General features: G+C 46.0%; 1 protein-coding gene across 2 annotated transcripts in view; it reads right to left on the bottom strand.

Moving 5' to 3' along the window:
- Positions 1 to 27,067: 27,067 nt before the first annotated feature.
- POLR3G (RNA polymerase III subunit G) overlaps positions 27,068 to 27,784 on the bottom strand; it is an 88,340-nt gene continuing 87,623 nt past the window's right edge. For both annotated transcript variants that reach the window (XM_073587054.1, XM_073587140.1), the window contains one exon: positions 27,068 to 27,293. In XM_073587054.1, coding sequence (XP_073443155.1) covers positions 27,210 to 27,293 — 84 coding nt within the window. In that variant the 3' untranslated portion in view covers positions 27,068 to 27,209. The remainder of the gene's footprint in view (positions 27,294 to 27,784) is intronic.

The following is a 27,784-nucleotide window of genomic DNA, read 5'->3' as shown; positions in this document are numbered from 1 at the left end:
AAGTTTAAAATTCAGGATTTTTTTTTAATGCAATGTTTGAGCCAATCTCCCAGGAAAACAGTTTGTTTGTGGGGTTCCTGATTTATAGGTTAGTACAGCAGATGAAGAAAATTTACAGAATCATTTTTCCAAATAATTGCTTTCACAGGGTTACTCACCTTCTGTAGATCTTTCTCTCACTCTTCCCCCCTGCAGCCCGGCATCCCTACTAGAAGTCCTTTATCGTTGTCCTCTGTAGGAGGTCCGGTGCTGAAGACCTGTCCGCTGTCACTGCCTCCTGCCGTCTTCCTCTCTGATGTGAATGATAGCCCTGACTTAATCCACAACGACCATTCTTGTGCCATCGCCATTGAGCGGTAGCTATTCAGGGATGTGGAATAACCCGTCCTACTCCCACGGGCCAAGCGTCCGCTCAGTGGTGACTGTATGAGCTCATTGTGGATCACGTACGCGACGTCTTCATACCTGTCAAAAATGCTGAATTTATAGGACAAGTATAAAATATCGCATCAGGTCTGTCCGGCTGCGGGGGTGAAACAAAGAGACAGTTCTTTAGAGAACATCAACTCAGTCCTAGATAATGCTTCCACTTTTTGGTTTTGATCATTATATAAAGAGGGAAAGACAATGCTAGAAAACTGTCTGGAGGTCCCAACCTAGCGGCCCACGCACAGGAAGATAATAGTGGCATGCTCCATCAGAGGTCATTGGTGTGGAGGTATTCTCCTCTAGGACTGTTGCTTCTAAGTGACAATATCCTGTATTTGTACTTGAAAAAAACCCTTTTTTTTTTCCACACATTTTCAAAGCAGCATAAAATAGGGGCTGAGAGCCTGATACCAGCAGTGTCATTTACTGAGCTGCTTGCTTTAGTTTTGATAAAAATCACAGTTTTATCAATAGTAGTCCTCCATAGTCATGACTCTGTGTGTAACCCTGCTGGCTGCTGCCCCACTGATTGGCAGCTTTGTGTGCACTGTGCATAGGCAGAAAGCTGCCAATCAGTGGTGTGGGCAGGATTATACACAGCTCAGCTTTCAGAGAACTGGTAGATTTTTATCCAATGTTTAATCTGTCTGTAGCAACCGGTAAAGTGGCGCATAATTGGACTCAGGGTTTCTGCCCCTACATCATGCAGCTCTCAGATGGGGCAGCTGAATCTGGTGACAGATTCCCTTTAAAGGGTCCGAGTCATTCTCCCATGGTTCGGGCAGGATGAGATTTCCTTAAAGACATATGATGGTTCATAGAGTCAGCGCAGATCCAGGCTGCATCTTTAAGACATGAAACTGAAATATTTATGTATTTTATTGCAAAAAATCTAAAACAAATTCCAAAATTCAGAAGGAAATGCTTTCCTTCCCCCTTTCAAAGAAAAGTCATAAAGTCAATGAAATAACCACAATTTAAAATGCTGCACACCTTCCTTCCACAAAAGGACTACAAGTGTCATACATTCTTTGTTAAAAAAAAAAAAGGACGCCTTATCCCCGATGCCAGCGCCATACAGAATAGAGTTTTCCCATTGCGCAAAAAGAAAAAAAAATTAAAACTTGGTAAAGATCTTAATGTCGGGTTGTAGGGCCTTGTGCATAATCAATTATTAATTAACATTTTATCAACTACAACAGTTAGTGTGCAGAGAGCCGTAGGGAAATTATTCTTCTCCCTCCAAAAAAAAAGTAACCATATTTTCTATATTATGCCAACAAACTGAAAAAGATGGTGAATATGTCTAATTAAAAGAAGAATGTTTTATGGGAATGCATTTTCCGCCACTGTTTGTTAATAAGGGTTGGTCCTGAAAGGGTTAATCTCCAGTGATTGCATCCTGGAATACAGAAATTACAGACATTTTCTCACTTGTGCCACCAAGTGATGCTTTGTGGTATTGCAGTTTTTTTTTCATAAAATATGTGAAAGTGTTTGGCTCTAGTCATGAGTGAATAAGGTTATCAGAATATGCGCGGCTGCTCACTGAGTGGCTTCAGTGGACTCTTAACATGCTGTTCCTGCTCCATGTATACTCTGAGCAGCCATAAGACCACCAGCTGATGGATGAGGATGCTGAATGTCAGAGCCCAGGGTGACCTACATTACAACAGGTCATCAATCCCTTTGTTGTGAAACAGCCCCTGTGACAAGGAGAAAGCAAATACTGTATAGATCATGCTAAAATTCTGCAATCTGTCCCCAAATAGGTAAAAGTATTTTCTACCGCGTGTGAACATGGTTTTACAAAACCTGAACACTTACTTTGTTGGTAATTTTCTTTCTGGGATCTGTCCATTTATCATCTAAAAAAACCAAGAGAGCAAAAGAAATTTGACCCTAAAAATTAACTTTTATTCCAATATTAAAACCTGGAAAGTACCAATATAGGGAGCAGGGTACATAATATTTTAGACATATAAATTGTGCAATATATCAGGGCACTACACTTGCCCTAATAAGCCCTAGTGCGTCCCTTCCTTGCCGCGGAGGTTGGCACCCTAATATATGCGATATGGCGCCCCCGCTCAACGTCGGTGACCCTAATAGCACCCTGTACAACCCTAGTCGACGAAGAGGATACACAAAAAAACACAAACACACACAAATCCCGAAAAAATGACCCCTGGTGGAGAGACCATGTACTGTCTCTAGGAGTACACCTAATCTTAACACAGAGTGGAGGGTATATATCCACCCTCATATCTCGTAGTAAAAAATGCTTATGGTTGCAGCTCAATTAGAAACTTATCTCGTAGGAAAAAATGCCAGATGCTGCATAGGTGACAGACTGTAGCTTTCTAAAAAAGCGTTTACACATAGCAACAATGCATAGATTAGATCCAACAGAAGTTCATCAGGAAAACATATTTGCTGATCTAGCGTGTCCAAGGGACATAATAGTCCTCAAAAATCACAATAGACACAATAGTCTCTTTTAAACAAGTATGGCAAAAAGCACCATTAAATTCATTCATGGGATGACCCAATTACCCAATAAACAAATTGCCATCCATCAGTCTGTCAGCATAGAAATTCAAAAAAAATACTTATCAGTCATCAGATGATAACGAGCCCAGCCCGACGCGTTTCCCCCTCTTAGATGTTGAGGGTTCATCAGGGGCAAAAGAGCGCAAGGGGTCTTATCACCCCAGCCGAATGATCAATGCAGTGTGCGGCGTGTTTTCTGTCTCCCGCCGGCTCATATTTACCGCGTTCAGACTACGACGACACTTCCGGTATGACGCCGTGCTTGTGATCATTGTAGTGGGACGCGCCCCCATGTCATGTGGCCAAAATCATCACTTCCGGTAGCGCATCCTAATTGCGCGCATCACTAGAGATCAGTACACTGAAGTATAGTCCCACCGCCACATCATGTGACCCTAAACGTCACTTCTGGTGACATACCCCGATCACGTGTCCCTCTCGGCGCATATCACATCATCTCCCCACGTGACCGCCATCCCCACCAGAACCACAGTGGGGAGGAAACCACAATAGGTTGCAGCCCGTGTAATTAACAAAGGAAATGTATTATAGCAGAGGAGGCACATAGCCCGAAGGCAGCATTTATCCAGGGGTAGACAAACTATATATCCGCACATAATAAGACAGTGTTATTATTAACCCCTCCAGGAGACAGCTCTATGTATCCCAGCTAATCAAATGGTCCAAACATAGAATGATAAATATCCAAGAACAATCTCTTTGCTAAAAAGGCATGAAAAAATAGCATGGTGGATCCGTCAGGTACACTAACTATAAGAAACTAGTAAAATTCAAATTTTCATTGAGGCCTTTAGGGCTTTGTGATTCTAGCCAAAAAATCCAACGTGTTTCCCGTTGAAGGATCTTCTTATCCCAATCCCCCTGCCTCACTGTGGGTTGAACCCTTTCAATAACACAAAATCCAATCTGTTTCTCATCACCGCCATGGACCAGATTAACATGACGTGCTAATGGGGTCTCTCTTTTGTGTCTAATATCTCCCAGATGTTCACCAATCCGTATCCGGAGTTCCCGCTTCGTTTTGCCCACATAATCCAACGGACAAGAACATGTGCACAGATAAACAACTGCAGTTTTGCAATTAGCAAATGAGTTCATTTTATACGTTCTTTTCGTGTGGGCACTACTAAACGTTTTTGATGGTACCACATGCTTGCAAAATCTGCAGTGTCCACATCTACACACATTCTGTGTTGTACGGACCCGTCAATTCAGAGTCCAAAATTAATTGAGCCTACACTATGCTAAGAGGTGCAATGGTGGGCGAGTATGCAGATTGTAAAAAAAAAAAAAAAAAAAAGGTCCTCTTAGTGGGAAAACTCTTACCATATCCATTGCGGTTTAAAAAAAAAAATCAGGTTAATGTTTTTAAAATTATATATGAGCATCTTTGTAATAGATCTTATCAGAGAAACCTCAAAAGAAAGAATCAGCTGTGATCCCCTGTTGTCCTGTCTGTATATTCTCTTTTGTTTCCTCCCCTGCCCAGGAGCTGTGGTATGGTCAGACACAGCCATTACACAGTACACAGCAGAGGCACATTTATAAGATTCTCAGCACAGGAACATTTTTTTAATCACACCCAATCGTGGAAATGATTATTATTCCAAGATCTATCGATTAAAACTTTGTTTGTAGAACAACCCCTTGAAATCAGAATGTCTGTCTGCCTCTAGCTCCTACCTTCATGGAATTTTATGAGCAGCATCTGTCACCCTCTATTCTCAGTAATGGGAACGTTTGTATTCACTTCAAAATGATTGTGCCTGTGAATTGAGACTGAATGATCAGTACAGGAGAAGGGGGAAAAAAAGCAGATTCCAAAGTTTCTCATTCTCAGTGTACTATTGATTTGAGAAATAAACAAGTTACTTTTTGGGCAAATTTGCTACTTATGGAAAAATAAAGGGGTATTCACATCTTGTACATTTTTTGCATATCCACAGAATATAGTACAAATGAATGGTAGATTTGGATGCCACCAGTGTGACCTGCCTTTATCTCGAGAGCAAGGCTGCGGCACACACCACCACTGTATATGTAAAAGGTGAACAGAATTCCCATTTACTTGTGTAGGGAATTCAAACATCTTAACACTGACCGCAGTAAGCCTCAAAACTCCATTCTCAAGATTAATGCAGGTCTAATTGATGGAATCCATATCTGCTATATGTTTGACATATCCTGCGGATGTGCCAAAAGTGTACAAGATGAGATTACCCTCTTTTACGACCTTGGACATATAGGTACATCTAAAGTCGCCTTCCCTTGTTTGCTGTTGGCTACGGCAACTTTTCCAACACATCAGCTGATTTTACCAGCTGAAATGTGCCCCTAACAGTCACAGGTGGAATTGCAATCCATCCTCAGCTGTTATGTTAAATGTCAATCTTGGACAGCGTCATAACATGATCGCACGGGAAGCGCGTCACAAACCCCTCCCATCGCCACCCACATCACATGACCGCGTGTTGCCGATGAGTTGGCATGACAACCCAGGGTCTGCAGGAGACCCCTGTGGTTGTCTTTGCCCAGTGGGCAGCACTCATAGCAAATAAGCATTTTAGCTACACAGACTGAAGCACTGCTGTGTGTAGCATAAGCGATCAGAAGATTGCAGCTTCTAGTCTCCCATGGAAACTATTGAAGCCATTAAAAAAGTTTTTAAAAATAAATAAAATTTAAATCATCCCTCATTTGCCCCATTCAAAATAAAACAAAAAAACGGATTACTTAACGGTAAAGCTCTTTTATAGAGTCCACGACAGCACTCACAGAGAGGGGATCCGCCCCTAGGAACAGGAAACCTACAGGGATAAAAGGGGCGGGTCCCCCTCACTCCCTCAGTTGGGTTACAGAGAATGAGAGGAACCGCTGACAACCATTAGTAGGCTATTCAAATATTACTATGCACATTTATTTCCACTTTAACAAGCTAGGTGTATGAAGTAACCATCATTACTAGTGAACTATGTGTCACCCTAATTAGGAAGGGAAGTGAGTGGGGTGCTGTCGTGGACTCTATAAAAGAGCATTACCAGTAAGTAATCCGTTTTTTTCTCTTCGCCACAACAGCACCCACTGAGAGAATTCCGGAGACAATCACATGAGGGGGGGCCCGTGTCAAGGGTTGCTCTACCGAAGCGTAAGTATTAGAAGATAGGTCTAGTCTGTAATGACAGTAAAAGGTGGAAGGTGAAGACCAGGTTGCGGCCTTACATATAAGTTCGATGGGAACATCTGCTCTTTCAGCCCAGGATGATGCTATAGCCCGAGTGGAATGTGCTTTAACATTCTGCGGCAGGTGTTCCCCTTTTGTTGAATATGTTGAGGTGATCGCATCTCTGATCCACTGGGACAGCGTCCCTTTCGTGACTCTTGAACCTTTATTGCATCCCTGGAAAGAGATAAAGAGAGCCCTGCTCTGCCTCCATGGTCTAGTTCTATCCAAATACGTAAGAATGGACCTTTTCACATCTAATGTGTGAAGTTTTTCTTCCTTCTAATTTGTGGGGTTATCATAGAAGGAGGGAAGAAAAATCTCTTGAGACCAATGGAACCTAGAAGGCACTTTGGGAAGGTACGATAGGGTAGTTCTAAAAACAGACCCATCCTGAAGGATTGACAGAAAAGGGGGATCTATCAAAGCCTGGATGTTGCTTACTCTTCTGGCCGATACGAAGGCCACCAATAGGGCTGTTTTAAGGGACACATACTTTATCGGGGCTGAGTGCAACGGCTCAAATGGGGCTTTTGTTAGCGCCTCTAGTACCAAGTAGAACAACCCCTTGAAATCAGAATGTCCAGGGTGGCAAATGGGGAATATGCACTGGGTTTGTTCTCGGACATGAAGCACACTACCCATTTGTTTCCTGCAATGTTGTAATTATATAAGGCTCCTAGGGCTGAAATCTGCAACTTTAAGGTATTAACTGAAAGGCCTAACTCCCGCCCCTTCTGCAAGAATGCTAAAATAGCAGAAATGGGTATTTCTGTGTAAGGGGCTGCTGAATAGAAGGTAAGGAATTTTTCCATATGCATGCATAAATTTTGGTGGTGGTTTCTTTTCTGCTTTGTAAGAGGGTATTGCCTAGATTTTCTGAAAATCCTCGCAGCCTCAGTAATCGCCTCTCAAATTCCAGGCTGTGAGCCGTAAGCCCTTCCCATGAGGGTGGTAGAATGGCCCTTTCGATAGCAGGTGTTGATCCCAAGGGAGGATCCATGGGTCTGACATTGACATTGCTCTGAGCCAGAAGAACCACGGCCTCCGGGGCCAACATGGGGCTATTAGTATCCCATTCGCTTTTTCCTCCCTTATCTTCCTGATGACTACTGTCAAGATTATCACTGGGGGGAATGCGTATGCCAAACGGAAGGTCCATGGGGTCTGAAGAGAGTCGAGGACATCCGGATTGTTCATCTTGTGTAACGAAGTGAACCTTCCGACTTGCCTGTTACTTGTTGCAAAATGGTCTCTCTCTGGTACGCCCCACATTTGTTATTTTGAACACGCATTGGTTGAGTACCCACTCTCCTTGGTGCAGGGTGTGACAGCTGAGGAAATCTGCCCTCATGTTGTCTATACCGCTGACTTGTAGGGCTGACAAGGATAGAAGATGTCTTTCGGCCACTGTAAGAATTTTGTCCGTGATAGACATGAGTCTTCAATCTCGTACCTACTTGATGGTTTATGTATGCCACCGATGTCATGTTGTCTGATAACACCCTCATATGGGTCCCTCGTAACTGTGGGAGAAATTTATGTATGGCATGATAAATGGCTTTCAACTCTTACATTGGACGAGTCGTTCGCCTCCCTGACCGACCACTTTCCCTGAACAGTCTTTTCTCCTAGATGTGCACCTCAACCCATAGGTTTGGCATCTGTAAAGACTAACATTGAGGGTTTTATTACCCAAGGGACTCCTCCTGAAAGATGGTCTGTCTCTAACCACCAACCTCGGGATTCAACTACCTGTGTTGATAGGGTAATCGGATTCTCTAGATGGCTTTGCCATCTCTTCCTCTTGCATGATGGCTTTTTGGAGTTGTCTGATATGGAACTGAGCACATGAGACTGCCGGAATACATGATACTAAAGAACCCAGAAGAGACATACCCTGTCTAAGGGACATTGTGGGGTTGTTAGTCTCTGAAAGAAGGCACTTCTGACTTACGGAGACTAGAAGAAGGCCGAGGAAAGTTTGGCAGGTTGACTGGCTTAGTCTGGATTTTTCCCAGTTGATTAACCATCCAAGATCCTGTAACGATGAAATTATCTCTCTTAAACGTTGCGGGCATTGCATTCCTACCACTAATAGGTCATCCAGGTATGGGACTATGAGAGTGTTTTTAAGCTCAAATATGACATCACCTCTTACATCAGTTTGGTGAAGACTCTGGGGACCACAGACAGCCCAAAGGGCATTGCTGTGTATTGGAGATGACAAATTCGCCGCTCCCACATGACCGCCACTCGGAGGTATTGTTGATGCTCGCGATATATCGGTAGATGATAATACGCATCTTTGAGGTCTAGGACCGCCATAAAGCACCTAGGAAATAGAAGTTTTATAGTTGACCGTATTGACTCCATTTTAAAGGTGTGGTTCTCTAAATATGTGTTAAGTCGCCTTAGGTTTATTATGGTTCTATAAGACCCATCTGGCTTAGGTATCAGAAACAGAGGGGAGTAGAATCCCATCTCTCTTTGATCTGCTGGGACTTCCACCAGAACCCGTTTAGCTAACAAACGTCTTATTTCTGTCTCCAAGGCTCTTTATTGGGATTAGGAGCTTAGAGAAGTCAATAGGAAGGTGTCCGGGGGAACTCGGGTGAATTGTAATTTTAAGCCTGATGTCATTAGACCAATAGCCCATGAGTTGGATGTTATCCCTCTCCACTTTTGACAAAAAAAGGACAGTCTCCCACCCACCGGTAGGTCGGGATTAACGTGGCTTTTCCTCTGTCCTGAAGGGACGTTTGCCAAACAAGGCACCTCTCTGTTTTGTGTCTTTGTCGCCAGCAGTCCTGGTTTCTATAATCCTTCCTTCTGATGAATGAAGGTTTTCGGAAGGCCTTCCTATAAGATGGAATATAGGAATTAGGGAATCCTTTTTTCCTCTCACCTGCTTTGGTGAGAGTCTCATCCAACTTTGTACCAAACCGGTACTCACCCTGGCATGGCAGGTTGCAGAGTTTGGATTTTGTCTGCGCGTCCCCCTTCCATCCCTTAAGCCATAAAGATCGTCGAGCTGCATTGTTCAACCCCGCTGACCTGCCCATAAGGTGTATCGAGTCGGCCAAGGCATCTGCCAAAAAGGCTGCCGTGCCTCTGATTAGAGGGAGAGAAGACATCAACTTATCCCTGGGTAGGCCCTCTTTTATGCCATCTTCCAGGTCATTCAGCCACACTAACATAGACCTTGCTATACATGTGGCCGATATAGCTGGTTTCAGTGCCCCTGCACACGACTCCCAGGATCTTTTTAATAGTGCGTCCGCTTTGCGGGCTAAGGGGTCTTGTAGAGTCCCTGAATCTTCCACTGGCAATGGGGATCACCTCGAGGTGGAGGCTACAGCCGCATCCACTTTAGGGGCTTTCATCCATGTGGACAAATCATCATCATCAAAAGGATAGTGCCTTTTGTATGTTGAGGGTAAGCCTTTCTGCCCCGGTTTCTCCCATTCTCTTTTGACAAGGTCTTTAATTGCTGGAATCACAGGAAATATTCTCTTTTTCCCGGAGATTCCTGCAAACATGATATCCTGGGTTTTTTTTGGGATCTTTTGGTTCCGTAATCCCCATAGTTTTCCGGATTGACTTTACTAAATTATTGACGCTATCAGTTGGAAAACATGTCTGTTGATCCTCGGAGGAGGAGGGATCTTCCTGGGAGGAGTGTGAGCCTGTTTCGGCGACCTCTGAGGATTTTTGGGAGTCATACTCTCTGATGGATCTTGAATCTTTAAGACTACTTGAGTCACCTAGAGCCTGCAACTCTTCTCGGATCATTAATCTAATATCCTCAGTTCTCACTGAGGACTCCTCCTGGAGAGTCTGCCTGATTCACATTTGGCATAGTCTTTTGGGGTAGTTGTCCGGAAGGGGCTGTAAACACAGGGCGCATTCTAAATGCTTGGACTTTTCAGTCCTTTTAGCCTAGGGGTATACAGAAAGAGGGGGAGGGGGACCATCAGCATAATAGGAGAGATCATAACACTCACCCAGTGAAGCTTTTTTTGTTGATATGGTACCGGTTGCAGAGGTGTAGGTGCGGACTTAGGTGTGGAGTATCCAGACTTCCTGCTTTTCCCGCTCTGCTTCTGTGGCTGCCCTGCTTTGATACCACGGTCTCCTCCAAGGGGAGCGTAGTGGTATCTCTAGGGGATGCCATGTTGCACACCAGTAGGGCTCTGGCCGGTGGCTTTATGCCCCACCTAACACTGGACACAAGAAGGGAACTTCTATTTTTTTTCCTCTTGCCAGGAAGTGACGTTTCACCTCCAGGCAGGCGCGCTGACTGCGCCTGCGCGGTTTCACCGCTCTATCCTCCCGCGATCTCTATTCCTCCTGGTACCCCCGGAAGGACTACAGTGACCTCCGGGTGAGAGCGCTTTAGGGGACACTGCGCACGCGTGCCCATCGGCTGTATCGCTTCGGCAGCACACTATATGGAATCATACCTGCCTCCACAGAAATCTTCATGCGCAGCCCCGGACCAGCGATGGCACTCCCCTAGCCATGCCGCGCTCTCCCCATGAGCCAAGGGGACCACATCAAGACCCGGCCTCACGGTGTCCTATCAGCTGAGGGGGGACTGCCACCGATGCCCGCGAAGCTGCTTCTGGTGCTGGAGCCCCTGCCGTTCCAACAGCAACCGCACAGGCGGCATCACAGCCCAGGTATCTTCTTGAGCGTTTTCTTCTCCACAGGTTCCTAGGAACAGGAAACCAACTGCGGGAGCGAGGGGGGCCGCCCCTTTTATCTCTCCATAGGGTTTCCTGTTCCTAGGGGCGGATCCCATCTCTGTGGGTGCAGTCATGGCGAAGAGAAAAAAAAAAATTTACACATTTGATGTCGGCGTGTTCAGAAATGTCAGTTTTAGCATTTAGTGAACACGGTAAAAAAAAAAAATTAAAAAAAAAAGTGGAACTGCACTTTTTTTTGCAACTTCATTGCATAGTTTTCCAGTACACGATATGGTAAAATCAATGGTGTCATTCAAAATTGCAACTCGTCCCACAAAAATCAAGACAAATGAAAGTTATGGCTCTGCGAAGACTGGGAGCAAAAAACAAAAATTTTAAAATGGAAAACCCAAGGTGGTTAAGCGGTTAAAGAGAACATTTTACCAATTGTTGAAATAGGCCTCATACTCACTGGCGATAAAATCGGACGATTGCAATCCGATTTTTAATCAGATTGCACTCTGACCCATGTTAGTGAATGGGTGACATCTCACTTGCGATTTTTTTTTTTTCTCAGCCAAAATCGGTCTGAGAAAAAAAATTGCAGCAATTTTCGCCAATGGGTGCGATTAAAAAAAAAAAAGGACCATCCATTTTCCATCCGGTTTTAACGGATACATCACCATTCTGTGGTATAGAACACTGTAAATGGTCCTGTAAATGACTGTAGAAAGAGTGGCTGGGGAAAAAAAAAATCGTATGACACTGGCATAACACTCCACCCTTTTTTTCCAGTCCAGAAATCGGACCGTTTTTTTAATCGCCAATGGGTATGAGGCCATAGATATACAATTTTTTTTTTTTCCATTTTGCCTTTCCAATGTGGAGATATTAGTAATCAAAGTATTTGGTGCCTATTGACAACTTTTGTTATGCCAAGTGGGAGTTACTCAATAGTTCTCAGTGTGCAGATCACTGCAGAAAATCACTACACTCCTTGTCAGTTGCAAAGTGACACAAAAGTCTTGCATTGGGAAATTTAGCACACAGATATGCCCATATCAAACAAGTATTGTTCCTTGTGACAATCAGTAGTTACGTTTCAACCCTCCTGGGTCATTCTCAATAATTTTGCTAGATCAGTGGAGCAATGACACTACCATGCTCAGACTGGCCCATAGGGAAACAGGGGAATCCCCCGGTGGGCCCCTGTGCAGATCTGGGCCCCCAACTCCACTGTATGGGCAGTGCTTGGCATAATTCAATTGAGTCACTCTATTCAGAAAAAAGCAGCATCTGTTGATTCATTAACTAAACTACCCAGTTTATTATATACCAATATAGGTAAATTTGTGAACGGGGAAATGTAATATTTGTATGCAGGTGAAAAATGGGCCCCCCAAAGTAAATATTACTGGTGGGCCCTTGGCACCCCAGTCCGACACTGGACACTACTGACATCTCCTGACTACTGAGTGCAGACCGATCATGTCCTTACTAATGTGCAGGATCAGACAATCACCATAACTTTACTTTATCAGATAGGAATATCCTCATAGGCTGGATTCACATATTTTACATTGCAGCATTTGCATTGTCCTTCTACGTTTACAGGCTCGGACTGGCCCATAGGGTAACAGGGCAATCCCCCGGTAGGCCTTCAACCCCGTAGTATGGGCAGTACTTTGCATAATTCACCTGATTTACTCTGTACAGAAAAAAGCAGCATCTCATCATTCAGTAACCAAACTACCCAGTTTATTATTATATAAAGATATAGGTAAATTTGTGAACGAGGGTAGTGTAATATTTGTATGCAGGTGAAAAGTGAGCCCCCCCAAAGTCAATTTTACTGGTGGGCCCTTGGCACCACAGTCCGACACTGTACGTGTAACTATTGTTTAGGGAAAACTCGCAGCTGAATATGTCTGCCTCTTGTTTCTCATTCCTCTTCCCTCTCCATAGAACTTTATAAGCACCGGTTGGCGGTTGCATCTCCTCTTTCAGTAATGGGGAAATCTGTATTCACAAAAGACAGATTTTACCCATAAATAGAGACTGAAAGATCACTACGGGAAGAGAAAGAGGCAGATTTCATAGAGAAGACATATTACAAAATTAAATGACAAAAAAAATGGCGTCTCTGATAAAATCTTGGCAACTTTATTACACTTTCATTATAACCACGTCCCAAACAGGACAGTGATCTGGTGTTGACGCGTTTTGACTTTAACAGTCTTAATCGTAACTAGTGGAAGCGAAGCAACCCCAGACTGGTGGTGTTCCATGCACCACCAGTCCTTACGCTCAGAGGGAAGTAACAGAGCAGCGTTTTAGAGTCCCAATAATGCCAACAAAGATGCCTGTAGTCATTTTTTTTTTTTACATATATATTTTTTTTTTTGACTAAAAATACTGCCCGATGTTGTGGGGTTGGTTCCTGAACCTGCTCCATCACAGTCATGTAAGGCATATTTTGGGAAAACCTTTGGATGTGGTGATGAGGGGGTTACTGTCATGGTATGCCTAGGTTACTTTAAGCAAAAACCCCGGGACCCCTGCGATGTCCCTCAGACTAGGGGAACCCTGTCTGTCCCTCTAACCAGGGTTTACACTGAAGGTGTGCCTGCCTGAGCCTCCACCCTGTCCCTGTCTCCTGTCCAGCCCTAAGCTGAACCCACCTCCCTCCACCCAGTGAGGGCACCAGACCCCACAAATACGTATGGACAGGGGTAAAAGAAACACCACACAGTTAATACACAAGGGAATACAATAATGTGCAAGGGCAACCAAATATATCTATATATAACAGATTGGAGAAAGAACCACTGAGGGATATACTGCACCAGATATCAGACGCTCCAACACCACCACTGCTGACCGGTATTGCTAGCACTAGGCTAAAGCTATAGTCGGCGACGCCCATAGTCAGGACGAACTATTTAAAGACCAAGGGCGTGGCCCAGCCCTCAGCCAGCATGACAACCTGGTTAACCCTATCCCGACTGGAACAGAATACCCAACAGGGTATTACCGCTGTCTGCCGGACACCCTGGTGTGAACAGTGTCCGACATGACAGTACCCCGCCTTCTACGAGGGACCTCCGGAACCTCACCATGTCGAGGACCTGGCTTGTCCGGATGGCGACGATGGAACATAGTAACCAGTCGATCAGCATGAATGTCAGAGGCCGGCACCCATGTCCTCTCCTCAGGACCATAGCCACGCCAGTGGACCAGGTACTGTAGAGTGCGACGCACAACCCTAGAGTCCACCACTTTGGACACCTCAAATTCCAACGCGCCATCCACCAAGACGGGAGGTGGTGGCCCAGGGGAACCATCCACCAAACCCACGACCTTCTTTAGCAATGCTTTGTGAAATACATTATGAATCTTATACACAGCCGGCAACTTCAAACGAAATGCCACGGGGTTGATCACTGCGGAGATTCTAAATGGGCCAATGAACCTGGGACCCAACTTAAGTGACGGTATCTTGAGCTTAATGTTCCTAGTAGATAACCACACCCAATCACCCACACACAGGTCCGGACCTGGCACACGTCTGCAGTCAGCCACCCGTTTGTACCTGGAACCCACCTTCAACAAGCGCTGCTTGACTCTCCTCCAAACAGACGACAATTGAGCTCCCAACTGGTCCTCCTCAGGGACGCCAACTGAGCACCCCTGACGCAAGGTGCAAAATTGAGGATGTTGACCATACACACAAAAAAAAGGAGATTCCCCAGATTCCTGGCAATGGTTGTTTATTGCGAATTCTGCCAGAGGAAGAAACGCTGACCACTCTTCCTGATTGTCGGAAATAAAGCAGCGCAAGTATTGCTCCAGGTTTTGGTTCATCCGCTCAGTCTGTCCATTCGACTGAGGGTGGAAAGCCGATGAATGAGATAATTTGATTCCAAGGCGAGAACAAAAAGCTCTCCAAAACTTTGCCACAAACTGCGTACCTCGATCAGACACAATGTCAGACGGGACACCATGAAGTCTGACCACCTCGCGAATAAATATCTGAGCAAGAGTCTTAGCATTGGGCAAAGACGGTAAAGCAACGAAATGTGACATTTTGGAGAACCTATCAACAATTACCAAAATGACCGAGTTCCCTGCCGAGGCGGGCAAGTCAGTAATAAAATCCATGGAAATCTCAGTCCATGGCTTACTGGGCACCCCGAGAGGCTGCAAGCTACCAGCGGGACGGGAACGAGGAGTCTTGGCCCGTGCGCACGTGGTACAGGCAGCCACATATGAGGCCACATCCTGCCGGATTTTAGGCCACCAAAAACGACGCGATACCAGTTCCAGAGTGCTCTTAACCCCTGGATGACCTGCCAGTACCGTGTCGTGATGTTCGCCCAACACTCTAGAGCGTAGATGTAGCGGCACAAAAGATTTATTAGCAGGCAACCCCGGCGGTACCACCTCCTGAGCCTCCGCAATCTCTGCCTCAATCTCTGTCGTGATGGCAGATACCACCACACCCTTTTGGAGAATAGGCACCGGCTCTTCACATAACTCTCCACCAGGCAAACACCTGGATAAAGCGTCTGCCTTAACATTCTTCGACCCAGGTCGATAGGCAACAATGAAGTTGAACCGGGTGAAGAATAATGCCCAGCGAGCCTGTCTGGAGGACAGGCGCTTAGCAGATTCTAAATAAAGCAAATTCTTATGGTCGGTTATCACAGTAATCTGATGAACAGCCCCCTCCAAGAAGTGTCGCCACTCCTCAAATGCCAATTTGATGGCCAATAATTCCCTGTTGCCAATATCATAATTACGCTCCGCAGGCGACAGCTTCTTGGAGAAGAAGGCACACGGATGCAACTTGGCCCAAGAAGGGCCCTGAGACAGTACAGCCCCCACTCCAACCTCCGACGCATCCACCTCCACGACAAACGGTAAGGAGACATCGGGCTGCACCAGAATGGGCGCTGAGGCAAAACTATTCTTGAGGAATTCAAACGCCTGTACCGCAGGCTCAGACCAGTCAGAAAAGTCGGTACCCTTCTTAGTCATGTCAGTCAGTGGTTTGGCAATCATAGAGAATTTCTTAATAAATTTCCTATAGTAATTGGAGAAGCCAAGAAATCGCTGAAGCGCCTTAAGATTATCAGGCTGATCCCAATGTAGTACCGCCTGCACCTTTGCGGTGTCCATCTTAAAACCTGAGGCGGAGATTATATAACCCAAGAACGGTAGCTCCTGTACGAAAAACACACATTTTTCAAGCTTGACATAGAGCCTGTTCTCTCTGAGCAACTGCAGAACCTGTCTAACATGCTCTATGTGTGTATCATGGTCGCGAGAGAAAATGAGGATGTCGTCAAGATAAATTATAACGAACCTCCCCAACAGCTGAGAGAAGACATTATTAATGAAGTGTTGAAAGACCGCTGGTGCCATAGTCAACCCAAACGGCATTACCAAACTCTCAAAGTGACCTTCAGGGGTATTGAACGCCGTCTTCCACTCATCCCCCTGACGGACTCTTATAAGATTGTACGCCCCCTGAGGTCCAGTTTGGAGAACCACCTGGCACCAACCACTTGGTTGAATAAATCGGGTATAAGTGGCATAGGGTAAGGATCACGGACCGTAATCTGGTTGAGTTCTCTGAAATCCAGACACGGGCGTAAACCGCCATCCTTCTTTTTAACAAAGAAGAAGCCAGCAGCCAGAGGAGAAGAGGAAGGTCTAATATGACCCTTGCTCAGGCTATCCGCAATGTATTCCTTGAGAGCTAGCCTCTCGGGACCTGAGATATTAAACATTCTAGCTTTAGGTAACTTGGCCCCTGGTTTCAACCTAATAGCACAGTCATAGGGGCGATGCGGTGGTAGTTCTGAACAACCCTTCTCAGAAAATACATCCGCATAGTCCAGCAACGGCTCCGGGATACTGGGGGTCAAAGCGGAAATACTTGTAGCCAGGCACTTCTCCTGACACTCCCTGCTCCACTGAATTATGTCCTGGGTCTTCCAATCAATAACAGGATTATGCATTGACAACCATGGAAAGCCCAGAACCATCTGAGCCGGTAAGTTACTAAGCACCTTACAAGTTACCCGCTCTGAGTGTAATACTCCAATGTGGAGTTGTATATCCAACACATACTCTGTGATCTCCCCTTGAGACAACGGGGAAGCATTGATGGTAACCACCCTGATGGGGTTCGGCAATTTCTCCACCGGAAATCCCGCTGTATGCGCGAACTTCTCATCAATGAGATTGGCAGCTGAGCCACTATCAACAAACACTGTAATAGAGAGCATTTGCCCCCCAAGTGCTACCCTAGCAGGGAGCATACACTGGGAAACCATGACGGAGGATACACAAAGGCTCAGACTAGACTCCTCCAAACCCTCTGAGCCTATCAGTTTTCCGCCGGTGCGCCCTTCTTAGGTACCAGGGGGCAAGCGTTAATAAAATGTCCTCCTTTGCCACAAAAAAAACAGAGCCCCTGCCTTCTGTGCCAAGGACGTTTAGACTTGTTACTCGGTGACTGTGCTATACCAGCGATCTGCATGGGTTCCACGGATTCAGCCGCGGCAACATCACCGACCACTCCCCCACCTCCCGGAGGCAACGAAACCAGCGCCCCCTGACGGAGACGTTGGTCTATGCGTACTACAAGTGCCATCGCAGCCTCCAGAGAGGCGGGAGTCTCGTACATTAGGAGAGAGTGTTTAACCCTTCCAGAAACCCCATGCAGAAATTGACTTCTAAGCGCAGGGTCATTCCACTGCGTGTCCACCGCCCAGCGCCGGAATTCCGTGCAGTAATCCTCAGCTGGTCGATCAACCTGTAGCAGTGAGCGTATCTTAGACTCTGCTAAGTTTAATCTATCCGGATCGTCATAGATCAAACCCAGAGCAGAGAAAAAAAAATCTACAGATTCAAATGCCGGTGAGTCTGAAGGGAGTGAAAAGGCCCAGGCCTGTGGGTCACCACTCAGCAAAGAAATCACCAAGCCCACGCATTGAGCCTCATTACCTGAGGAATGTGGACGCATACGGAAATACAATTTGCATGACTCACGAAACACCGTGAACCTACCACGATCACCAGCAAATCGTTCAGGAAGGGGAAACTTGGGCTCAGCTGCCCTGGCTGCAGCCTCAGCAGGTACTGCAGGAGCTGACAGGCCTTGTTGCTGGACCGCCCCCCTGAGTTCAGTGACCTGTATGGATAGAGCCTCCAGCTGCTTGGTTAGGGAAAGTATAGGATCCATAGTAAGTAACCCCTATATTCCCTATCTATACCTCTTTTTTTTTTTTTTTTCTCTCACTTTATTATTTGGGCCGACTATAATGTCATGGTATGCCTAGGTTACTTTAGGCAAAAACCCCGGGACCCCTGCGATGTCCCTCAGACTAGGGGAACCCTGTCTGTCCCTCTACCCAGGGTTTACACTGAAGGTGTGCCTGCCTGAGCCTCCACCCTGTCCCTGTCTCCTGTCCAGCCCTAAGCTGAACCCACCTCCCTCCACCCAGTGAGGGGACCAGACACCAGACCCCACAAATACGTATGGACAGGGGTAAAAGAAACACCACACAGTTAATACACAAGGGAATACAATAATGTGCAAGGGCAACCAAATATATCTATATATAACAGATTGGAGAAAGAACCACTGAGGGATATACTGCACCAGATATCAGACGCTCCAACACCACCACTGCTGACCGGTATTGCTAGCACTAGGCTAAAGCTATAGTCGGCGACGCCCATAGTCAGGACGAACTATTTAAAAGACCAAGGGCGTGGCCCAGCCCTCAGCCAGCATGACAACCTGGTTAACCCTATCCTGACTGGAACAGAATACCCAACAGGGTATTACCGCTGTCTGCCGGACACCCTGGTGTGAACAGTGTCCGACATGACAGTTACAAGACATTCCTTCTAGTAATTACTATAGGCTACCTACTTTAAAAGTAGAGGTACAAAAAAATATATATAGATGGGTTTGTCAAATTTCTTGCAGCACATTATGTACAATTTACTAGTGTATTTGGCATGTCTTTTCCAAATAGATCAATAAGCATTTTACAAACATTACATGAGAGCCGGGATTGTCTCTATATTTAAATACTGAACCCTGCTGCATTTACACCATTAATGGTATTAAGGTTATTTTTGCGCCAGATCTGATGCAGGGGCAGTGGGTCGCCCCCCGCGGGCTTCACCCAGGGCAGCGGGGCACTCGGTACCGGGCCGGTGTCAGGGGGATGAGGTGTCACAGCAGCGGTGACCCGGTCCGTGGCCCTGGGCGCCCAGTATCAATGGCAGTGGTGTTGGTTTGTAATGTAAAGTTCGTGACGCTACCCGTGGTATTTGGCAAGTGAGGTGTTAGCCAATGCTGCGTGCAGATCCTCTGGGGCTGATGGTGTAGCTCCCCACAGGTGAAGCTGTAACCCCAGGGCAGTGTATAGGTGATGGGCACAGGGATGTAGCAGTGCCGACAGGTTAGGAAGCAGACAACACAGCGGGGTGCAATTTCTGTACCTTTACTTGGTAACTGCAGTCCAGGGTCCTGATTACAGATGGTATTGGAGCAGGCTAGCCTGGAAGCAACTCAGGGATTCTCTCTCACAGACGGGCTGTGCAGTCTCCTTAATAGCACTGTGTGTGAAGCACTCCAGTCCTTAGTTACTCTGAAGTTCCTCCTGTCAAATGTTCCTAGAACTCTCCTTGCACGGCAGACAGCTGTAGCCTCTCTCTCTGGGAATCCTCTCACTCTCTGAATCCCTGGCTCTCCATCCGTTTTGCTGTTGTGCCTCAAGTCTTCGATGGGAGCAGGGCATCTACAGCCTCCTACTCCTCGGGTATCTGTGGCAGGGCCATTAGTACCCGTACCACCGTGGAGACCCGACTCCAGTTCTGTGCGCTCTCAAGCTGAGGGAGCTCGCCTGCTGCAGCTGAACCTCCAGCTTCCCATTCTCCGTCTGCACACTTCACCCTCCGCAGACTAACTGAACTTTCTTCCTCCTGGCCCTCAGGGATCACTCCTCCCCTCAATCCTGGGTCAGAGCTCCCCCTGCTGGTCAGGAGGGGAACTGTGTTGTATGCATGGATTGACTGTGAGAGTCCCATCATTGCCTCCAAGCCTGGCATTACCCTCCCCTGGAGGAAGGCAAAGCCAGTGTGGCGACCGTACTCCTGGGGGCGCCACATTCCCCCCTAGTGAAAGTCAGCACTCCTGGGCTGAACAAAAGAAAACATGAAAAACAACAACATATAAACATTTGAACAACAATATTTGCACAAGATTTGAAAAAGGAAAAATGTACAAAAACCAAGTGTTTCCAAAAATGGTCCTATGATGGTAAGTTCAGCATCAATGTCCATGGTCCATTCCTGGGCAAATGGTAAATTATTCATAAATAAAGTTTTTGACCACACACAAGTCCTGTGGTTCAGTGTCCATAAAAAAAATCAAAGGGAACTCTTACAGGTTACCTGTAGGCACAAAAGCTTGAAAAGTTACATATTTACAGTGGGGCAAAAAAGTATTTAGTCAGTCAGCAATAGTGTAAGTTCCACCACTTAAAAAGATGAGGCGTCTGTAATTTACATCATAGGTAGACCTCAACTATGGGAGACAAACTGAGAAAAAAAAATCCAGAAAATCACATTGTCTGTTTTTTTTTCATTTTATTTGCATATTATGGTGGAAAATAAGTATTTGGTCAGAAAAAAAATTTAATCTCAATACTTTGATATATCCTTTGTTGGCAATGACAGAGGTCAAACGTTTTCTGTAAGTCTTCACAAGGTTGCCACACACTGTTGTTGGTATGTTGGCCCATTCCTCCATGCAGATCTCCTCTAGAGCAGTGATGTTTTTGGCTTTTCGCTTGGCAACACGGACTTTCAACTCCCTCCAAAGGTTTTCTATAGGGTTGAGACCTGGAGACTGGCTAGGCCACTCCAGGACCTTGAAATGCTTCTTACGAAGCCACTCCTTCGTTGCCCTGGCGGTGTGCTTTGGATCATTGTCATGTTGAAAGACCCAGCCACGTTTCATCTTCAATGCCCTTGCTGATGGAAGGAGGTTTGCACTCAAAATCTCACGATACATGGCCCCATGCATTCTTTCATGTACCCGGATCAGTCGTCCTGGCCCCTTTGCAGAGAAACAGCCCCAAAGCATGATGTTTCCACCACCATGCTTTACAGTAGGTATGGTGTTTGATGGATGCAACTCAGTATTCTTTTTCCTCCAAACACGACAAGTTGTGTTTCTACCAAACAGTTCCAGTTTGGTTTCATCAGACCATAGGACATTCTCCCAAAACTCCTCTGGATCATCCAAATGCTCTCTAGCAAACTTCAGACGGGCCCGGACATGTACAGGCTTAAGCAGTGGGACACGTCTGGCACTGCAGGATCTGAGTCCATGGTGGCGTAGTGTGTTACTTATGGTAGGCCTTGTTACATTGGTCCCAGCTCTCTGCAGTTCATTCACTAGGTCCCCCCGCGTGGTTCTGGGATTTTTGCTCACCGTTCTTGTGATCATTCTGACCCCACGGGGTGGGATTTTGCGTGGAGCACCAGATCGAGGGAGATTATCAGTGGTCTTGTATGTCTTCCATTTTCTAATTATTGCTCCCACAGTTGATTTCTTCACTCCAAGCTAGTTGGCTATTGCAGATTCAGTCTTCCCAGCCTGGTGCAGGGCTACAATTTTGTTTCTGGTGTCCTTTGACAGCTCTTTGGTCTTCACCATAGTGGAGTTTGGAGTCAGACTGTTTGAGGGTGTGCACAGGTGTCTTTTTATACTGATAACAAGTTTAAACAGGTGCCATTACTACAGGTAATGAGTGGAGGAAAGAGGAGACTCTTAAAGAAGACGTTACAGGTCTGTGAGAGCCAGAAATCTTGATTGCTTGTTTCTGACCAAATACTTATTTTCCACCATAATATGCAAATAAAATGAAAAAAAACCAGACAATGTGATTTTCTGGATTTTTTTGTCTCCGTTTGTCTCCCATAGTTGAGGTCTACCTATGATGTAAATTACAGACGCCTCTCATCTTTTTAAGTGGTGGAACTTGCACTATTGCTGACTGACTAAATACTTTTTTGCCCCACTGTACAGTTCAACAGTTTCATTATTAACATTTACTTTAGATGCAGAACCTAACTGGTAGTACACCCTGTGTGGTACGAGTGGATCTACGTAACACTGGTGCTGTAGTGTGTGAGGTACTGGGTACACTACTAGGGATTCTACATGGCACAGGGATATGTGTTTTTCTAGTGACTCTTGGACTACCCAGGGGTACCACAGGTTCACCACTGGCAGGGCGAGGGTTCTCTGACTCCACTGCTGGTGTGGCTTCTGCTACCTGATTCTCCTGATCTTCTCGAGTCACGTCCTGTGCTTCCACTTGAGGGAATAACAACACTGGTACCACTATTGCATCATTAATTCTAGTCCAGTTCGCAGGGAACTCCCCAAGCACTGTGCTGACCTTCTCTTCTGCCTCTATCGGTTGGAGGTTATCGGATTCTTCTTTTCTCTCTTTTACCTGGTCAGGGCACAACTTCAAATGGTCCCTGGATACCTCTGCTGAGGTCTCTCCTCCATCTTTACTAACCAGGCATACTTTAGCATTATCAAAGTTTGAGGGCAGAATGGTGTAAGGCTCCTCTTCCCATTGATCATCCAGCTTATGCAGTCTTCTTTTTCTCTTGAGAACTTGTTCTCCCGGCGAAAAAGGAACAGCAGGTGCATTTTGGTTATAAAGTCTCTCCTGCTTCTGCCTTGCCTGGGCCAGACTCTTCTCCACACACTCCTGTACCCTTCTGTACTGCTGCTGCCTCTCCTTGTCCCAGTCAGCATCTGGTGATGTTACTTCAGGCGTCAAGACTCCCATGTCCAAGTCAATAGGCAGCTTACCAGGCCTTGCTCTCATCAGGTACGCTGGAGTACAGTTGGTAGAGTTCACTGGGATATGGTTGTAGAGGTCTACCAGATCTGGCAACTTCTCAGGCCACAGATTGCTCTCCTCCAAGGGCAGCGTCTTCAGCAGGTCAATCACTACCTGGTTCATCTTCGCGCACATGTCATTGGTCTGTGGGTGATAAGGTGTTGTCCGGATCTTCTTACAACCATACAAGTTGCAGAACTCATGGAACACTTCTGCCTCGAAAGCTGGACCTTGATCTGTGAGTACTCTTTCAGGATACCCATGTGACCTACAGAAGTGTTGTTGGAAAGCTCTAGCTGCTGTCCTGGCAGTGGAGATCTTTGACGGGTACAACTACCAGGAATCTTGAGTAGTGGTCCACAATGGTGAGAGCATAGCTGTAGCCCGACCGGCTTGGAACCAGCTTCACATGGTCCAGGGCTACCAACTCGAGGGACTGTTTGGTAATGATTGGTTGCAGGGGAGCCCTCTGGCTGTCTCGATCCTTTCTGCACAGATTACATCGTCCACACTCCCGACATCACCTCTCAATGGCCTTCCTCATACCAGCCCAGTAGAACCTCTCTCGGAGCAATGCTTCCAACTTCTTCCATCCGAAGTGTCCAGCTCCTTGGTGGTATGCTTCCAGGACCATTGACGCCTCTCTCTTCGTGACTATTACCTGCCAGACCAGCTCATGTTTGCGGGCATTGATACTCCTCCGACACAGCTTCCCTTCGTAGATAAATAGCCGGCCTCTCTCCTTCCACAGCTGCTGGGTTTCTTCAGGAGCATCCGACTCCGGATGTGAGTCAGCTCGTATCAACAGCTCTTTCACCAGGCGGACTGCTGGGTCACTATCTTGTGTTTCTGCCCAGTCATGATGGGGCAAAGGATTCAGAGTGACTTCCTTCAAGCCAGGCCGCCTGTTTCTCACTCCTTGAGCACGTTGGGCCGCCAGTGGCCGGTGGAAGGGAGGCAATTCCACCTCTTCCAGAGCCTCAGGGTCTTCTCCTGCATCTGGCAGATTAGGCATCCTGGATAGCGCATCAGCATTGGCATTCTTGTGCCCTGCCCGGTACTTGATGGTAAACTCATAATTGGATAACCGAACCATCCATCGCTGCTCCAGTGCTCCTAGCTTGGCAGTGTCTAAGTGGGTCAACGGGTTGTTGTCCGTGAAGATTGTAAATTTGGCCGAAGCTAGGTAATGCTTGAACCTTTCGGTGACAGCCCAGACTATGGCAAGGAACTCCAGCTTGAAAGAACTGTAATTATCAGGGTTCCTCTCAGTGGGACGCAGCTTCCTGCTGGCGTAGGAGATCACTCTCTCTTTTCCATTCTGTACCTGCGACAGTATTGCTCCTAATCCCACGTTGCTGGCATCTGTGTACAGCACAAAGGGTTTCTCATAGTCCCATTCTCCGTCTGCACACTTCACCCTCCGCAGACTAACTGAACTTGGTCAGAGCTCCCCCTGCTGGTCAGGAGGGGAACTGTTTTGTATGCATGGATTGACTGTGAGAGTCCCATCATTGCCTCCAAGCATGGCATTACCCTCCCCTGGAGGAAGGCAAAGCCAGTGTGGCGACCGTACTCCTGGGGGCGCCACAGCACACAGCACCACTATAACAGTGAATATTCTTTGCTATATAACTAATGAACGCTTGTACAATACTGGTCTTGGATTTGTTCGCCCTCTGACACTAGAGAGTTGTTTTCTATTGATGTGCATCACAACCACCATAATTAATCCACTGTGAATCAAAGACATTGCACAATAAACATCAAAAAGACCAAAGGGAGGGACAATATACTATTTGTACAGAGTGGATAGCCGCTTCTGGTTAGATGAAAGGTTTGTGCATAATTTACAGAAAATATCAGACTTCTTGTTGGATGCAAACCTGGAAATGTGACCTCTGCTCCACATCCCTCCAATATAATATAGCCATAGAGAGGTTATTTCTGTTAGTGTATGCTGGACTTTACACCTATGAAGCTATGGTCTCCTAGAAACACAATCTAGAAGACTGTTTTTGTCACTTAACACGACTTATGGCAGTGTAGAGAGTTTACAGCCTCTGCGTACCATTGTGCAGCCCTGTTTGTCTCTTCCATAAACACCAACCTAAGGGTATGTTCAGTTAAATACATTTTTAACCAGTGTGCCGAACTAATGTACAATGGCCAGCACCCTAACCAATGATCTACAACATGTAAGATGCTCAAGAGGGAGCATGCGCCAGTCTCCGCAGTTAGGTGGATGAGGAAGTGTCAGTCATCCATGTGGATAAGTGCCCAGAGACGCTTACTTACTCAGTCATGTCTGTAATTTGTGGGCTTAACTGGTTCATAAATTCGGACACTTGTGATCGTAATCTTAGGTTCCAGGGAAATAAAGCACCATGTCAGAAAAACCTCTGCTCCCATGAGGGGTATGGAAAGAAGTTTAGTGAAGGAAAGTGAGGAGTCAAAGCCTCTTCCTTCTCATTAGGAACATAAGACCATGGGTATACGTTCAGTATTTGGTCAGTTTATTTCAGTATTTATAAGCCAAAATCAGGAGAGGAACAGTCAGAGGAAAAGTATAGAAACACGTCATCACTTCTATATTTATTATCCACTCCTGATTATGGCTTACAAATACTGACCATGTACCGAACGGCACTGTGACCTAACACTCATTTCTGTTTTAGGAGTCATAGAGCATTAGAGATGAGCGAACGTGTTTGGAAAACGTTTGCCGATATCAAATTCTGCACAAATGTCGCACATTTGGATTAGTGTTCGGATTCCCGAGCATTTTTCTCTCAAAGTCATCTAAATTCGGGCGCAGTTCAGTAAACGATCGCATTTCCACTAATGCTTTTGTTAGGACATTGGCTAGGATAGTGGTGATGAGTGAGTATACTCGTTGCTCTGGTTTTCCCAAGTATATTGGCGTGCTCGGAGATTTAGTTTTCATCATCTGAGCTGCATGATTTGCAACTGCTAGACAGTTTGAATACATGTGTGGAATTGCCTGTTTGTTAGGGAATTCCCACATGTATTCAGCCTGTCTACAAGTCGCAAATCATGCAGCTGTGACAACGAAAACTAAATCTCCGAGCACGCCAAAATACTCGGAGGACACCCCAGCATGGGGAGACCGAGCAACGATGCTACTCACCCATCACTAGTGGTGTTATATGATGAGCGGGGGGATGTGTTTGGCGAGGGCGAATGGAGGCGGACTGTAATTTTTTTCTTTTTAAATTAACTTAAGTGTGTAGATTTCGGCAGCCAATCCGGGTGCAGAAACCATCCACAACCTGCAGACACAAAGGCTTCTGTCATTGTAACAGTGCAGAGACGGTGTTCCTTCAAGTTGTAATATAGTTAGATAGGATCCTATGTGAAATCAACCTTCCAGCGTCTAAATAGTTTGTGCCAATAGTGTTGTGCAGGCAGGAGTCCACATTTCCTAATCAAACTCATTTGTGCCAATACTGTGGTGCAGGCACCAGGCCTCATTTCATAATGCAAATCATTTGTGCTAATACTGTGGTGCAGGCACCAGGCCTCATTTCATAATGCAAATCATTTGTGCTAATACTGTGGTGCAGGCAACAGGCCTCATTTCATAATCAGAATTGTTGGGTTTCTTTCATCTGTGCTGCCTGAATTTGGTAGGCCTCTCAGAGCACCAGTCCTACACCTGTCACTCATCATCTGTTACTGATCAATGTTTCAGCTAGGAATGCTGGTCCAAACCCTGTCCCATGCATACATGCTTTGTAATTATACTATTTGTACTGCGGGTCAATTGATGCCACTTTTCCTGGTGTGTGCGACCCTAATTTGAACGGTTTGTTAAGCTTTTTTGGCTTCCTTAAAGTGTTATCTATGCATTTTGCCTCCAATTGAATTCAATGGGGTTCAGGTATGTTCAACCAACATCGGGACTATCGCCGAACCAAATCTTCAAAGGTTCGTTCATCTCTATCCAGGATCAGGATAGAGTTCTGCCCCATAGTATGTGCATAATGTACACAATGTAGGAATTTCCACTAAGTAGCCAGAAAAGGGAATCATTTGCTCTCTTGAGCACCACCACCACAATGGTAAGGAACAGTTAATGTGGAGCAGCAGTCAAGCACAAGGTAGATCTAGAAAGAGGAAAGCTCTATGTAGGCTTTAATGAAATCTTATAGAACGTCTAGACTTCTGCATTTTGTGCACTATTTTTTATTAATTTGTTTTTTGTTTTTTACACAAATGCTGGAACAGAAAGCAATAAATTTTTCCTCACACAATAGAAAGCAAAATAACTGATTGATATAGATTTAGTAGTGTGCATGCTTTTACGCAGGTTTAGTAAGTAGCTTCATCCATGTTGTCATCACTGTTACCAAAATCATCTCCATCTTCGAAATATGAAGCAATATAATCATTTTCCTATGACGAATAAAAATGTTGGTTTAGAGGATACGGCATTTGTGAACACAAACTAAAGGCTCTTTCAGACGTTCGTGCAAATCGGTCCGAGAATGGACCTCAAGGCACAGACTGGTTGTGGCTCTCCTGACCGGAGCATTATAGCTGCATAGAAATACATGAAGCCGTCATGCTCAGGTTGGGAGACTCCTGGACAATTCATGCATCAACGGCAGGGCCGCCATCAGGGCATTACTGCCCTGACTGGCATATGGGGCCCGATGGACAGAGGGCCCCGTCTCATCTGCTCACCGGGCCCTAGTGGCAGGATTCTGCCAGTGCAGAAACAACCTGCATCCGAGGTGCAGGTTCAGTTAAACTCTATTGCCGTGCAGGTAATCGGAGGCTGGCAGCTGAAGTCAGCGTGCATGTCGTCGGCGTATGACCTCATTGTCATTGACCGGCGACTGCGTGCTTGAACTGCATGGAGGAAGCATCGCCGCAGGAGCACG

Source organism: Dendrobates tinctorius, unplaced genomic scaffold (assembly GCF_039654945.1).
Source record: "Dendrobates tinctorius isolate UK_male_01 unplaced genomic scaffold, ASM3965494v1 ptg000003l, whole genome shotgun sequence".
NCBI classification, from domain to species: Eukaryota; Metazoa; Chordata; class Amphibia; order Anura; family Dendrobatidae; genus Dendrobates; species Dendrobates tinctorius.
Note: the sequence above shows the minus strand (reverse complement) of the source record. Positions and strands in the feature narration are given on the sequence as shown.